The sequence below is a fragment of the Triticum aestivum genome, chromosome 1B, assembly GCF_018294505.1.
Source record: "Triticum aestivum cultivar Chinese Spring chromosome 1B, IWGSC CS RefSeq v2.1, whole genome shotgun sequence".
NCBI lineage: Eukaryota > Viridiplantae > Streptophyta > Magnoliopsida > Poales > Poaceae > Triticum > Triticum aestivum.
The window spans coordinates 483117880-483134699 of NC_057795.1; the positions used below are offsets into that span (position 1 = coordinate 483117880).

A 16820-nucleotide genomic window follows, 5' to 3' on the forward strand; every position below is an offset into this window, starting at 1 on the left:
GGTGCGGAACTACTACGAAGGAAGATCAAGCAGGGTGTCTTCTGTACGGCATGTGGGCGGGAGGAAACAAACTTCATAGATTCTGGGGTTGCTATCATTCTGCCAAGTTTTGGAAGGTAATGCAGTCAGAATTGGGGGCACCGGTGGCGATCCCGCCGGAGTCAGCTTGCTCCCAGAGTGCACTATCGAGATGGTTGATGTCGTGGTTCGCGGAGGCCACGGATGACGAGCGAGCGGTCATGGTTCAGGGTACATATGCGCTATGGCTCGCGAGGAATAATGCGCGAGAAGGGCAGCGGATCGAGGAGGCGGTGTTGATAGCAAAGCGAGTCTTCCATCTAATGGGTGAGTGGCAATCGATACATGTACGGAAGATCAAGCAGAACACGCCGACGGTGAAGGAGAAATGGAAGCCCCCGGAGGAGGGATGGGTGAAGGTGAACGTCGACGGAGCAACCTCGAAAGGATGTGACAGCGGTGGCGCCGGGCTGTTTTTTCGTAACCATGAAGGCGCTTTCATAGGAGGGTTTAGCCATGTCCTTCCACTGGGAAGTGACCCTGCAAGGGCTGAGCTTCTAGCGTGCAAAAGGGCAGCACGAGTGGCCGAGGAGATGAACATCGACAAGCTTCACATCGAGATGGACTGTAAGGAGATCGTAGGCAAAATCCAAGGCACGCAAAAGGACTACTCACCGCTAGGGCCTGTCGTCGAGGAGGTCAAGCGCCTTCTGGCCACAAGGGACAGCTGGAAGATTGCGTGGGTTAGGCGGGATGCTAATAAAGCTGCCCACATATTAGCTAGGGAAGCAGTTTCTACTAGGTTAAGCAAGGGGTGGCTGCATGTGCCCCCAGAGTTTATTCTGCAGACAATCGCGAACGAAATCCCTAGCTGGGATGACTAAATAAAGCTATGCATGAAGTTTAAGAAAAAAGCATCTGTAACCCTTCAACCATGCCACATTCTTTCTTCCCACCACGTGCAGTGCATTTTCGGTTGACGACCAGTTCGTTTTGTAATGGTAGGCAGCTAACCAGCCAATCAATCAAGGGGGGAAGAAGGGGGTCACAGCTTATAGTGCGCCGTAACCTGCCACGGCAAGCAACGGACATGTTCTCGACCAATCCCAAGACGTCATCTGAAAGCAAAAGTCGCCCAGCCAAATTCCTACCCGGACGAAACTTTCAGCAGCTGCTATACCTAAGAAACCACAGCTATTAGAAAACGTACATGATGCCAAATCGCAACATCATCGAACCGTAAAATAACTCAGAAGCAAGGCGTCGCACGCAAAAGACTCGGGCGCCGCTCGCGATGTGTTGATGTGATGTGATGGCAGATAACGCTGTGTATTAGGATAGGATTGAATTTGCAATTAGCGTTGGTTGTGAGATGGCGACACGTGCGTATTTTAGGAGATCATTCATTCAGTATTCTGAGAAAAAAATAGCATGCAATTGACGGTCTTGATTGACGCAAAAATGCTATGTACTATGTGATCTGCGCCGTCTGCCTGAATTGATGATCTTGTCTTTCTTTCCCTCCAAATGGCGTGCAAGGTGCAACCACTACTGCTTACCATTTCAATCCGCGTGGGGCTGGCTGAGGATGGAGGAGCTCGGTCGGTATAAAATGGCCCACCCAACCAATCTCCCGGCCCCGAGAGCCGAGAGGCTGAGAGGTCAAGAGTAGGCTGAACCCGCCCACACACACCCATCGTTCCTCACCAACCCCTCCACTCGTCTACCACCTCACGATCATGGGCAGGTCACGGGTGGAAGGCCTCATCCCCTTCATCTACAAGGCCATCAAGGACCACCGCCGGAGCAGCAGCCGGGCCGCCTACCGGGGCGCGGAGGCGGAGGACGACGTGGACCTCGGCGACACGGACCAGAGGCGGCGCTGGCTGGAGCAGGAGCTGCGGTCACCGCTCAACGCCGCCGCCGCCCCGGCGTCGGCACAGGGGCACGGGCGGAACCGGTCGCTGGAGGAGCTGGCCGGCCAGGTGGGGCTCTCGCCGGGACGGCGGCTGCCGCTGCCCAAGGCCAGGAGCGTCCGCGCCTTCGCCTGCATCGGCGCCGGCGCCGCGTGACCGCCGAACACGTACGTGCGTGCTTACGCGTACGCGTAGCCGTAGTCCGGTAGATGCGTGCTTTCGATTCATGCTTTGTGTGTCAAGTGCAGCAGTAGTACAAGTTTTGGTTGAAGCTGTGCATACTAAGGATGGCAATGGATAGGGTATGGGGCGGGTAGAGCAATACCATACCCATACCCGTGTAGTCAATGGGTACAAAATTCTATCCATACTCGTACCTGTGGGTATGATACTTTACCCGTACCCTTATCCGACGGGTACCCAAACCCATTAGGTACCCAATGGGTAGATCAATTAGTACACAAGTTATTCACAATTTTACATTCATCTATACCACATTTGATAAATAAAAAATTAATCTCAACTAAATAACAAATAGCCGAGTACATGAAAATTATCTCAATTTATATTGACAATTAGTAAAAACTTAAACATAGGTCCATAGACTCACAACAGAACTTTAACATAGGTACACTTGTGATTGTGAATCACGGGTAAGATTCACATGTCGGTATTAAATGGGTAGCGTATGGGTATATCCATGGGTAAAAGGCTATACCCGTGCCCTACCCATGAATTAACGGGTAGGGTATAGGTACTAACCGTGGGTATAAAATTATGCCCATACCCTGCCCATGCGAGTACGGTACCCGCGGGTACCCATACCCATGGGTAAAATTGCCATCCTTAGTGCATACGAGTGATTCAGTTCTATTTCTACATGACAGGAGTTGGAGATTGTAAACCAACAGATACTTCTGGTTTCAATTTTGTTTCACAAGTCCTTGTGTTATTCTTAGAGATATAGCCACCACTTAGCTTGATACTAGCAAATATGCCCGTGCGTTGCAAAGGAAGAAAAACTATTAGATTATGCACGTGCAATAGATATAAAAAAAATCCGAACCAAATGCTAGGATGAGATAAGGACTTTTAGAATGTAATTTCATAAAGTATGTCTGGGTGATGTCATGACGAGATAAGGGACTTTTAAAAAGTCATTTTAAAAATAAAAAATGTGATGGTCTCATCACGACTTGATTTTCTAACGCGTCATAACGAAAAAAAATATCGGTGATAAAACTGCATTGATGGACACTGCATGAGCTAGACCGATGAGTGAGTGCCTCGCCTTGCCCTAGCGTGGCGGTGTTTATAATAATTAGTAATGTGGTACAAAAAAATATAGCTGTGTATGAAGGCAAAATAGAAATTTAGTCATTTTTATATAGCTTACAAAAATTAACCCTTAAAAAGTTGTGTCAATTTTTGAGGGCTCAGCGGTGTACAAGACATGGAAAACCTTTTTTTATCCAAATCGAGGGACTAAATACAATAACGAAGCGCCCCCTACAGATCTCCTGCGACGGTTCATTATGTTTATTATTTATAGATCTATTTTAATTTTTGTGAACATATTCCAAACTTTAATGGACATTTTTTAAATTCCCTAATATGTTTTGAATACTGGATATTTTTAAAAAATCATGAACATTTTTTATTTCCTGAAAATTTATTTAAAACCGTGATAGTTTTTTATAATACGTGAACAATTTTTTTGAAATCATGATCATTTTATGATTTTCTGATTTTTTTAATTCACAAACAATTTGTAATTTTTCAAGACTTTTCTTGAAATATTGTTTTTCTGGAAGTCACGAATAAATTTAAAAAAGAAAAAACTAAAACAGAAATAAGAACGTGAAAGGCAAAAAATGAAATTAAAACAGGGGCATTGCAACCTGCAAATGGGCCGGCCCATTACCGTGTGCGGGAGGAGTAGGCGCGCTTGCGAGAGGAAAAAGAAGAGATAAAATGGGCCGCCGTGTGCGGGAGGAGTAGGCGCACTTGCGAGAGGAAAAAGAAGAGATAAAATGGGCCGGCCCATTACCGTGTGCGGGAGGAAAAAAAAGAGAACCCTGGCCTCTATAGTGGAAGCGTGCGGCGCTGGCCACTGCGCTCAGTATATCTTCGTGTTATAGTGGGGGATCTCCGCTTATATAAACCAGAACCAACAGTGCGATGCGTGAACCGTTTTTTGCCACTTACGGGTGGCATTGGTGGGTAAATTTTGCCGAATTCGAGGGTATTTTTTATGATGTACGGAAAAAACCCAATTCTTAGGTAAAGATATATTGCTGAGAAAGGCTTATCTTTTCTGTTGCTTCATTTTCTTTTTGCCGGAAAACGTTGGTTCCAACCAAGATATATTGCTGGATGCTGTTGCTTTTTGCTATTTTTTTTAAATAATACATTTTTATATAAAATTAAGAAAATAATATATGATTTTAAGAAATTACAAAAATAATACGACGTCGGCCTCCTGTGTGCCGACTGGAGCCAGTCTAGGGCCCAGTCGGCCATCGGTAAGCCGATTAATGGCTGGGCCACCTGGCGCACAGTGATGCAGTCGGCCAAGGGGAGGCCGATAGGCCGGCCAATTGGCTTCTGGTAAACCGATAAGTGGCTCGATGGATGGGCAAACCCTATTTGACGCTCGTTGGCGTCACAACGTTGAGCCTTCGCTGAGGGGAGCGTCTGGTTGGGCCGGCCCACGTACGGGATTCGTGTTTTGTTCGTCCGCTATTCCTTTTTCCTGTGCTGTTTCCTTTGTTTTAGGTTTTTTGCTTTCGATTTTCTCAATGTTTTGTCCGGTTTTCAGTGGTTTTGTTGTGGTTTCTTCTTTTGCATTTTTGTTTTGTTTTTCCTTTCTGGTTCTTTCATGTTCTTTTCTCTTTTTTTTTTGTTCTGGTTTTATCTTTCTCTTTCTTTTCTTTTTTCTTTTCCTTTTTCGTCCATTAATACTTTAAGAAAAAGAATTATCTTGTTTTTTGCATTAATGCTTCAATATGATAAAAAACTGTGTTTCTTCTGTTTATTTTTACATTTTATTTTTTTGTATATTATATAAGAGTTCATCTTGTATCACAACAATGTTCAGCGTGTATTTAACAAACGATTCACTGTACAATAAGAAAATGTTCATTGCGTATTTAAAAATGTTCAACATATATTACAAAATGTTCAATGCGTATTTTCAAATTGTTCTATGTATATCACAGAAATGTTCAGCGTGTAGTTTCAAATTGTTCAGCGTTTATCACAAAAAGGTTCAATGTGTATTTTCAAATTGTTCAGCGTATATCCCAAGAAGGTTCAACGTGTATTTAAAAAATGTTCATTGTATATTACGAAAATGTTCAATGTATAATAAAAAAATGTTCAATGGTTGGAATTTTTTTTCGATCTGTCACTACATTTAGTTCTTTAAGAACTCACGCAGAATAGTAATCATTGTGACGCAGTAGCTGAAGTGGTGAGGATTCCTAACAATCTATCGTATGGTTGTGTGTTCGAATCCCTCACATGTCGTAGTTTTTGGGATTTTTTGTACTGCCTCACCGTGACGTCAGGGAATGGGCCGGCCCGTTCAGATCGCGCTCTGCGCGGAAGCTCGTGTTTTTGACGCCCACGAGCGTCAGCTAGGGGCTCCCCGATGGATGGGGTGCTGCGTGTGTGTGATCGATGGATGGCCATGCAATACTCAAATCAATCAGCCCATGTACTAGTTAAGCCACATACAATATTGGAATCAATCAGCCCATGTATGCAGCCATCCATCGATCACACACGCAACACCCCATCCATCCAGCCACTTATCGGCTTACCTGAAGCCGATAGGCCGGCCTGTCGGCCTCCCCTCGATGGTCCAGCCACTAATCGGCTTACCGGTGGCCGACTGGCCCCTATTTGGCTTGCCGCTGGCCGACTAGCACCAGTCGGCTTACAGGAAGCCGACGCCGTATTATTTGTGTAATTTTTCAAAATCGTATATTATTTTTCAAATTTTATAAAAAATGTATTATTTTAAAAAAATTAGCTTGCTTTTTCTTATGATGAAATCTATGTAATAATAATAATAATTTAAAAGAATGATACGGACCATGACCTAACAAGCGAAAATCAAACCTGATTAATTAGCTTCTTCTTCGGCCAAAACATCAAGCACGTCCGCCTGTGATCCTCCACAAGCCTGGATTGTGAATTTATTCGTGTGATTCTCATGTAGCACGGATATTGCGAGGGTGCACACAGCACACTACATGTGTTAGAAACATGAAGAGATTTTCCAGTTTTTTCTTTCTTTTTTGAGAAATGTTTTATTTTTCTTTATATTTTTTAAAAGATTCCTTTTCTTTATATAGCCTTTTTTTGAGATTTTTTCTTTATACAGCCGTTCCGGTGGTGTATGCCCCCGACAAGCCCATGAGGCTGTAACATCGGCCCACTTTCTTCACTATCAAGAAATGCCTAACTAGGCCAACGGGCGAGGCAAATGTAACGGAAAATGTATGGTAAACGATTTCAGTATTGCATGGCCATCCATTGATCACACACATGGGGCAGTACTGCAAACGACGGTCGGCGAGCTGCAACCGTCATAGGGGATGCTACAACCGGCGACCGATGAGTTGCAACCGACAGAGGGCGATGATACAACAACAAGCTGCAACCGGCATGAGGCCGTGCTACAACCGGCAGCCGGCGAGCTGTAACCGGCATGGGACGGTGCTACAACCGGAGGCCGGCGGAGCTGCAACTGCCAGTTGCCGTCAATGCTGGAACCAGCAGCGGCAAAATCTATAATCAGCAGCACAAAAAGCTGGAACCAACCAGGGCATTTATTGCGACGATGGAGAATGGGTTGTGTTGTGGTCGTGATTTTCCTGGAATCGACAACACAAAAAGTTGCGATTGTGTGGATAGGAAGCTGTAATTGACGAACAACGGCGACACGCGTGACTAGCGACACAACGCTGCAACCTGGAGGCACCAATTTTTTTGCCTCGACCCGGCAATAGGTTGCACTGTGACCCGGCAATGGTTTGCACTGTGATCCGGCAACGAGGGCGACGGCGGTGGGGGAGGGGTGCGAGCTGCTACCGGTGGGGCGTCAGGGGTGCTAGCATGAGGAAGGAGACGGATTTGTGGGGAGATCTAACAATGTGGGGCACTTGAATCGGTAGCCGTGCGGCAACCGGCCGAAAATTATACAGTTGGTTCCACTAAAAAGGATCCAACACTTTGAAATCTAATAAAGAGAGGCCATATGAGAGCATGCGTGATCCAATGATAACAATTTTCTTTCTACCAATCTAAAGCAGAGCAAAAGCTTGAAGATAAACATTTGGCCAGCTAGGCGACATGCTTTTATTTGGAAGGTTGTGCATATTTCTCATGATAAACTTGAGAAAAGAAAGATGTACACTCTAAAAGATATAGATTCGAGCTGTAACTGTCTCTATATAGAAACTCTTAGTGTCCTCTTTTAAAAGGTTTGCAACTGAATGCTACGAGACAATCTGCATCACTTCTCAAACGGCACGTAAAGCGAAAAGTGTGTGACGTGAAATGCATGCAGCAACGGCCTAGGAAAATTTTCTAACAAACATGTTATTAAAAGTCCTATTTTGCCCCTATGTCTCCTTTTAAAGCCTCTGGAGAAAGACACCTCAACGCACAAAAAGTCACCAAATATAGCACAAATTTTTCTTGGAGGTTCTTATCTAGGAGTAGAAACTAGTGAGCGGCTAGAGATGTCACTCTTCTCACCACCACCACCACCACCACCACCATTGTTGGTCACACCATATGGGTCAAGAGGAGGCAGTGATTCGTCCGTTTCAATCGATCCTTACGTACCATTGATCGTGACTTTGATCATCATTGCAGCCCTCATGGTTGCCTCTTTGGCTTTTGCAAATTTATGTGTTAAGCGTTGGGCATTCTTCAACAGTTCATATGGTACACAGTCATTCGTGAAGCAAGAATGTGGCATGTGCACTCGTGAGGGCACCATTGATGTTGCTTATCCTGTGAAGAAGGGTAATGTGGAGAATGCAACTTTAGAGGAGTTGGTGGAGTCAGATCCACCACAAAACGAAGAGGATGACGAGGATGGTTCTTCCGAAGAAGGTTTTTAAGACATCAATCAATCTATGTTTTACTTATCTAGAATTTTCTAGATATTATGTTATGTTCCCTCGATGCTTTGTTCAAAGAGATTTGGATGTGTTTTGAAAGCTTGATCCTAGTGGTCCAAAGGATAATAAATAATATGCATCTCTTAGATTGTTGTTATGTATATACAGATCTCACTATTGTTTAGTTTTCGTTCATGTATTGGTCGGTTCATTATTCGGTGTGAGCTTCGCGCCATTTTTTCACGCTTGCCTTGAGACTTGAACAACCAAACACACACCAGAAATAAGTTTGAACCGTTCATGCACATAAGCCTTACCCAAAAATTATTGCTCACGTCGTCCTTCAAAATTAGAGATGTTTTTAATCGGCATTATGTAAGCAACATATTTTGGCACTTTACACCCATTTGTATGTACTGAAATTTTGGCACCCATTTAGCAAGTCTTAGCTTGCTTCCACAATGCTAAAAGTCTAGCATTTCACTAATTTATGCCACTTTTCCTGAAAAAGTATTTCATTTAATTTGTACATTTCTACTGTATTGTTCATGCATGTGCACATGCATTTTTTGGCAACTGTAGATTCTCTTGTGTGTCTTCAGCAAGTGCCGGTGGGTGAACCTTTATTTGCTGCTTGACACAAGTCGAACATATAACATGCAAAAAAGCACGCAAAGTATATAACCCACATACTCATATATATATAACCCGCATACTCCTGTGAGTTAAGATACAGACGACAAAAAAGCACACAATTTTCGCATAAAGAAACGAGAAAATTTTAGGATTATCCCCATCACTATTACCTCTTGTAAGGCAAGAGCATCTACAACCAGCCTCCTCAAATTCTCCTTAAACGTTCGCGGACGCGCCTAGTCAGTGACTGGATAGAAGAGAGAAGACAAAAAGTGACCCAAACGGACCACTTGTATCATTCCTATATCTCTGGGTTGTCTGCGAACCTTCATATTGAGAAGATTCTAGGGAGAAAATGAGGGATCGCGGAAGCGCCTGGTCAGTCTGCCATGTAGGACGCGGTCCAACCCAACCTTTTCACTTTCTTTATTCATTCTTTTCTTTCTTTCTTTTCATCTTCATCAATCACGTGCAAGTGACCGGATATATAAAGGAAAAAAATGAGGAGTATGGCTGCATGGACTGGCAAATATAAGGGCTCAAAATGGACTCGCCCAGTTTCAGAGACCCGACGTGTCCACGGGCGTTTAGGGGGCCAGATTTGCTAAGTCCGGGTATAGGTTTAACCCCGCAAAAAAAATCCAGGTATAGATGCTCTAACATACGGACGACAAATCTGTAGGGTTAATATGGACTTTTACCTTTATACAAATAAGCAAACAAATTATTATGCCATTACAACATGGTGTGGAACTATGAATATATCATGCATACTGCTAATATTTCCATGTTACGTCTTATTTTCATCACACAAAGTATTTAACCCGCATACTCATGTGAGTAAAAACACAATTTTTGTATTTTAGTTAATTTTGAACTTTTGGAACATTGTATACTTTCAGACACAATTTCAGTTTTTTCATGGGATCATATAGTTTTTTACACGAGTAAGAGTGAAATAAATAGAAGTTTGACATGATAGTATGAATTAAATATGTATTCTTTTTTTTTGAATAGTTTGGATTGCTTACCACATGTGTCATGTGGTAATGTGTATTTTGTAATAATGATACATGATTAGTGCAAAGTTCGTATCTATTGAAAAAAAATATGATGAACACAAAATGGTATCCACTAATAAGGCATGCCTATTATATATGTAAGCCATATTTGGTAAAAAAATGTCATCCAATAATAAGGCATGATTGTTATATATGGAGGCCATGCATGCCTATTATATATGGAAGCAAAATAAACATATTCATGAATTTCCTTTAAACATAGTGAAAATAGAGGTTAAAATCATTTAAACATTCATTTTTGACAAGTAGTTGCTTTAATTGGATTATTATGCATGATCAAATGTATCCTTAATGAATGGAATGTTCAGATTGAATATTTCTTTTGAGATGGACCATCTTAAAACTGCTCTAACAAAACACTCCATTGGTCAACTGCCTTTTTACAAAGAGAAAATATGGTAGCCATATGATGTTGAAATTTCTCGTATGCGCAAAGCAAAAAGATGTACTTCAGTGATGCAATATAGAGAAAATGAGATTTTGCAAAACTGTGTGATCTATCTAGTGTTGATTACGTTCCATTAACCAAGCTCAACTGGATACATACTTCGCGATAAGACACGTTTTTGGAACTACGAAGGTAGAGTTCAATTTTCATTGAACTAAAACATAGGTCCTTATATATCTTCACACAAAACCAGAGTATTTTGCTCTCATATAGATATATTTTCATTTGTTTAAGAAATTTTGATGGAAAACGGTGATGAAGATAATTTAATTTGAGGTTCAAAACAACTCTGGGTACAATTAGTTTTGTACAACACTTCTACATGAGACATTGAATAGATGTTGCATGCTATGGGCCAGTTCTTTTGGCAGCTTAAAAAATAAGCCGCCTTTCTTATTCATTAGGGCTTCTAAAGTAGTTATGGAATAAATAATTTAGAAGTCCCAAAAAATTTAGGGTCGGTTTAGTTTTTTAATTTGGGGAGAGACAACTTATTTTTAAAGCTTCTCAAAAGAACTGACCCTATGACTCACAAACCGAGACATCTCTAATCCTACAAGTGTAGGACGGAATTTTGTCGTGTGCATAGCATTGTTGTTTTCAGGTTATCTTGTCCTCTAGGGATACTAGTGTGGCAGCTTTTAACTGGACAATAAATTACTAAAAACCTCCATAATCAAGCAAGGTCTAATATATACCATCCGGTTGCACTTTTGACATAACTAGATGACCCGGTGCGCCAAATGGCGCAGAGACCCAATTGAAACCATGTTCGTGTTGAGAAAGATTTGCCTTTTTTAGTAACTTTATGTTTGATCAAGGATAGAGACCATGTCAAACCCGAAGTGTTATGAACGTGTATTTGGACAATGTGACATTTGGCTCTATGTTACCCAAGTAAGGTGCAAGGTCCAAATTCAAGCATCAAGGGTAATGATTCTAAACCTTTTGTAACAGAAACCTTTGCATTTGTTAGTCGAGCGCCTAAATAGAGGAATTGCTATGGCAGTGGCCTGACATGGGTCTGCTGGTGTCAAAGCTTTGCCTTAGAAAGCTGCACAAAATACATCATGTGCATGCCCAAAAGTGTGCTGAGTTGACGATCTCCGGACCCCATGGTCAGACCGTTGCTATGGCGCAGCAGAGCTCAGAAGCGTTCTTCAGAAACACACCCATCTAACGGTAAACCTAGCTTGATAAGCAAACAGATCGCAGAAGATGCTGTGAGGAAAAGAGAAACCACAATCGTTATATGATGACACATTATTTAACACGGTTGTATCAAGCATGGAACCCAAGAAGCGCTAGTCATACCGTATGTACATATCTAGTCCAACCGATGGAAGAATTGCTGCTTTGCTTTCTTTGGAGCACCAGCCCCCTTTGCAGCAGCGTTTGTCCTGAGTTTCGTTCATTGGTAAAAAGAAAAGGTATTTTAGTAATTTTGTTCATACCGGAAATGACCCACAGCTATAGAACGTAATTTCCATGGTAGCTTCAGTTCAGTTCTGTACATACATGAGTGTTTCTTCCTATAGTTTACATGAGAATAAAATAATCCATGACAAAAAACCTGAGAACAATAGGGTTTTAGCTCACTGAAATTGTAGATTACACATGCATGTATTATCTCTTATGCACCAACAAAATAGCATATTAATATATATGAGCATGTACAAATTGATTATTCAGGTGTTGAGTAGGAAGCATACACCCAATAAGGATTGATAACTTGATCGAGGAAGAAACTTCATTTCCTTAATAGCATTTGGCAGATCAAGCTATAGAATAAAATAATAAAGTACCACCAGGCTGATCTCTAATTTTCACTCAGCTAACACAAACGCATTTTACACTGTCGGACGAATTGGTGATGCGTTGTACAAGTCGTACTTCGGCTCGAACCTTCTCGGGACAGGTCAGAGGCATCTAAGAAATAAGAGAAAATTAGGAAAAAAATAAGATGGTGATTTGGTTAATTTGAAGGAACTGTAATTTGCAGGGAAGGGCAACAACTTTGCAACTCGGTGCTCACCCTCACTATCAGCCGTCAGGTAGAAACAATTTGTGCGCGCGCCGGGGGTCCTCTTATTCCCAATTCATCTGCTCCCTGTGCCACATCCGCCGCATCCACAAGCTATAGATCTTTGGAGGAGCAGACCACTACTGCTTCTATGCTGAAGGTATTACAACAGGTAAAACAGCATCCTGAACCAGATTTTATAAAGAAAAGTAACCTGCAACAGAAGTAGGTATTTACTCTATGCAAAAAAAATACTATGGTACAATACATGATAATGCCTAGTCGAACTGATGCATCTGTTAGCTACAAATGGTAGTAGGATAGTACTAAAAGGACTAACTATTCAATTCTAGTCTCTAGAGAACAAAATCACATTGCTCCTATTTTCTTAAAATGATAAACCAGTACTAAAGAGCTGATATTCCAAATCTGAGTGCTCACCAATTAAATGAGAATCCTAAGCAGAAAAATGGGAGTGCAGGGAGGTCGCCATTTAAGTGAAATAGGTAAAATCAGCCTTAACAATGATGAAAAGAAATTATGTCTGGAAAGGGTATTTTCAGGAGTTAATTGATCATTATATGGGTGCAGACCAAACAAATATACTATATTCAGCAAAGACAAATTATATAGAGAAACATGGTTAATTGATCATTATATGGGTGCAAATTATATAGTATATAAATCAATCATATTGCCATTGCTAACTCAATAGAGAAATGAAGTAAATATAGTATATTCAGCAAAGACAAACTATATGGGTGCAGTCCAAAAAAAATGTATGCGTTAGTCTACTCATTGATGATTAAACAACTAATATACTCTAAAGGACAATTTTTGTCATCACTTCCAATGAAGAAACACTCCTGATACTCATCTGGCTGGCCGGACTCGGTATCTCAGTGGTTCTTACCATCATTCTTCCTTTCTTTCTTCTCTACCTGTAGTTTTCCTTCACAGCTGCACCCGGGCACAAAATGAGCATAGAGACACAGAATGGAAAATAGTTTTCTGTAATGTGTGACGACCTATTATTAAAACCGCAACCAAGTTAACAATTATACACACACCACACCAATAACATCAAATAAAAAGGTCGGCCTGAGCATATAGTTCAAAATGATTACTGATATTTAGATACAAATGGTTGAAAAAAAATATGCATGGAGAAGGTTACCTTAAATTTACGTCGGCAAAAAATTCAAGCTCTCCTGCTTTGGGCACTCAATGCTTGCTTTATTGCAAAAGAATTCTTTCTTTCTTGCATCAATCTGTGTTGAAGTGAAACACTCGCTAAAGTAGCAGCCTAGTCTAGTCATAAAGATAAGGAACTACTTTAAAATGAATCAGATTGTGCACATTCAATAACAAGAATGACTATCTTCATTAACAGTCATATTCAACATACCCTTAAGTTGACTAAAATAGACTTGTTGTAATTTACAGAAAAGAAAATACATGAGATAAGTCACCTGCCTCATCTATCATTTAGGAGAGGGTTAGTATATGAAGAAAGATGCAACTACATGATAGAAAATTACATCTTTGAAATTCTGTAGAGGTAGACAAATGAAAATAGACCAACAGAACACATACGACCTGATTAACATAATCAGGGAGAACACAAAAGTACACTTAAGAGGCCTCGCTTCAGCAACGGCAAGCAACAAGCACGTATGTCCATCACATGTAAAGGGGAGACGGAAACTACCTTATTTGAGGACTAAATTATCAGACTGGTGTAGCTGCGATACATGCCACAACTAAACAAATCAACATGAATTTTGTCTGTGCAGATCTCATAGGGCAGTAATCAACTGGAGCAAAACCAAGAACAAAAGGAAACAAGGAGAGGGTTCCTACAGATTATGCCATATACAAATATACATCATTGCAGTGCTTGCCTCAAAGCTCCTTCATTGGGAAATCAATGGCTTAACGGAAGCTCGTTGTGACGCCCCCGATTTAATCGTACACTAATCATGCACGCAAATGTGTACGATCAAGATCAGGGACTCACGGGAAGATATCACAACACAACTCTAAAACATAAATAAGTCATACAAGCATCATAATACAAGCCAGGGGCCTCGAGGGCTCGAATACAAGTGCTCGATCATAGACGAGTCAGCGGAAGCAACAATATCTGAGTACAGACATAAGTTAAACAAGTTTGCCTTAAGAAGGCTAGCACAAACTGGGATACAGATCGAAAGAGGCGCAGGCCTCCTGCCTGGGATCCTCCTAAACTACTCCAGGTCGTCATCAGCGGGCAGCACGTAGTAGTAGGCACCTCCAGTGTAGTAGGGGTCGTCGTCGACGGTGGCGTCTGGCTCCTGGACTCCAGCATCTGGTTGCGACAACCAGAAAGAAAGGAAAGGGGAAAAGGGGGGAGAAAGCAACCGTGAGTACTCATCCAAAGTACTCGCAAGCAAGGAACTACACTACATATGCATGGGTATATGTGTAAAGGGCCATATCAGTGGACTGAACTGCAGAATGCCAGAATAAGAGGGGGATAGCTAATCCTGTCGAAGACTACGCTTCTGGCAGCCTCCGTCTTGCATCAAGTATAAGAGAGTAGATTGAAGTCCTCCAAGTAGCATCTCCAAATAGCTTCTCATAGCATAATCCTACCCGGCGATCCCCTCCTCGTATCCCTGAGAGAGAGCGACCACCGGTTGTATCTGGCACTTGGAAGGGTGTGTTTTATTAAGTATCCGGTTCTAGTTGTCATAAGGTCAAGGTACAACTCCAAGTCGTCCTGTTACCGAAGATCACGGCTATTCGAATAGATTAACTTCCCTGCAGGGGTGCACCACATAACCCAACACGCTCGATCCCATTTGGCCGGACACACTTTCCTGGGTCATGCCCGGCCTCGGAAGATCAACACGTCGCAGCCCCACCTAGGCTCAACAGAGAGGCCAGCACGCCGGTCTAAACCTAAGCGCACAGGGGTCTGGGCCCATCGCCCATAGCACACCTGCACGTTGCGTACGCGGCCGAAAGCAGACCTAGCCTAGTGGCGTTCCAGTCCAATTCGGCGCGCGCCGCTCCGTCGCTGACGTCTGAAGTGCTTCGGCTGATACCACGACGTCGGGATACCCATAACTACTCCCACGTAGATGGTTAGTGCGTATAGGCTCGTAGCCAGACTCAGATCAAATACCAAGATCTCGTTAAGCGTGTTAAGTATCCGCGAACGCCGAACAGGGCCAGGCCCACCTGTCTCCTAGGTGGTCTCAACCTGCCCTGTCGCTCCGCCACAAAGTAACAGTCGAGGGCCGTCGGGAACCCAGGCCCACCTCTACCGGGATGGAGCCACCTGTCCTTTCAGCCCCCTCGTTAGAATCACTTGCGGGTACTCAATGAGCTGACCCGACTTTAGTCACCATCTGTATAGTATGTATGTATAGTATAGTATATACCCGTGATCACCTCCCAAGTGATCACAGCCCGATAGTATAGCAAGGCAGACTGACAAGAATGTAGGGCCAATGATGATAAACTAGCATCCTATACTAAGCATTTAGGATTGCAGGTAAGGTATCAACAGATGTAGCGACAATGTCAGGCTATGCATCAGAATAGGATTAACGAAAGCAGTAACATGCTACACTACTCTAATGCAAGCAGTATAGAGGAGAATAGGCGATATCTGGTGATCAAGGGGGGGGGGCTTGCCTGGTTGCTCTGGCAAGAGAGAGGGGTCGTCAACTCCGTAGTCGAACTGGGCAGCAGCAGCGTCGGTCTCGTAGTCTACCGGAGAGAAGAGGGGGAAGAAATAATGAATACAGAGCAAACAAAGCATCACAAAATATAACAAGGCAATACGCGGTGTTCGGTGTGCCCTAACGCGGTAGTAGGTGATACCGGTGAAGGGGGGAAAACATCCGGGAAAGTATTCCCGGTGTTTCGTTTTTTCGGGCAGAGGAGCCGGAGGGGGAAAGTTGCGGGTTCGATAGGTTAGAGGGGTGTGGCGGACGAACGGACCGCGTATCCGGATTCGTCTCGTCGTTCTGAGCAACTTTCATGTTGAAAACATTTTAATCCGAGTTACGGATTAAAAGATATGATTTTCTAAAGATTTTATTAATTTCTGAAATTTAATTATTTATTTAATTAATTCGAAAAAATGTATTAATGACGTCAGCATGATGTCATGCTGACGTCAGCAGTCAACAGGGGTTGACTGAGTCAACCCTGACATGTGGGTCCCGTTCGTCATACTCTATTAACTTAATTAGCCTAATCAAAGTTAATTAACCTTAGTTAATTAGGTTAATTAGTGGTTAGGGTTAATTAAACAGAATTAATTAGATTAATTAAATACTTAAATAATTAATTAATTAACTAATTAGTTAATTAGTTTTAATTCATTTTCATTTTATTTTTATTTTTGTTTTAATAAAAACCGTTCTTTTTAGGGGGTGGGGCCCCCATGTCATTGGCCCAGGGCCAAACGGGTGCGGGTCCAATGGGCAGGCGGGCGACGGGCGCCCGTAGCCTGCCCGGGGCGGGGCGTGGCCGTGGCCACGGCGGGGTTGCCGC

The 16820-nt window shown here is 42.6% G+C and overlaps 1 protein-coding gene and 1 long non-coding RNA gene across 2 annotated transcripts; one reads left to right on the plus strand and one right to left on the minus strand.

The window, feature by feature from the left end:
- The first annotated feature begins 1670 nt into the window (after positions 1-1670).
- Positions 1671-2892, plus strand: LOC123133425 (uncharacterized). Its single transcript, XM_044552917.1, has one exon. It carries the CDS (start codon positions 1758-1760, stop codon positions 2088-2090), a length of 333 nt encoding a protein of 110 aa, XP_044408852.1. The 5' UTR covers positions 1671-1757; the 3' UTR covers positions 2091-2892.
- Positions 2893-11975: 9083 nt separating this feature from the next.
- On the minus strand, positions 11976-12439 carry LOC123093018 (uncharacterized). The gene is made up of 2 exons (XR_006444976.1): positions 12279-12439; positions 11976-12172 (listed from the first exon to the last, which is right to left on the minus strand). It is a non-coding gene; the product is annotated as an uncharacterized lncRNA (long non-coding RNA).
- Between the last annotated feature and the right edge of the window lie 4381 nt (positions 12440-16820).

Excerpts from the sequence above, each read along its gene's own strand:
- LOC123133425 (XM_044552917.1), top strand. The coding sequence starts at position 1,758 with ATGGGCAGGTCACGGGTGGAAGGCCTCATCCCCTTCATCTACAAGGCC.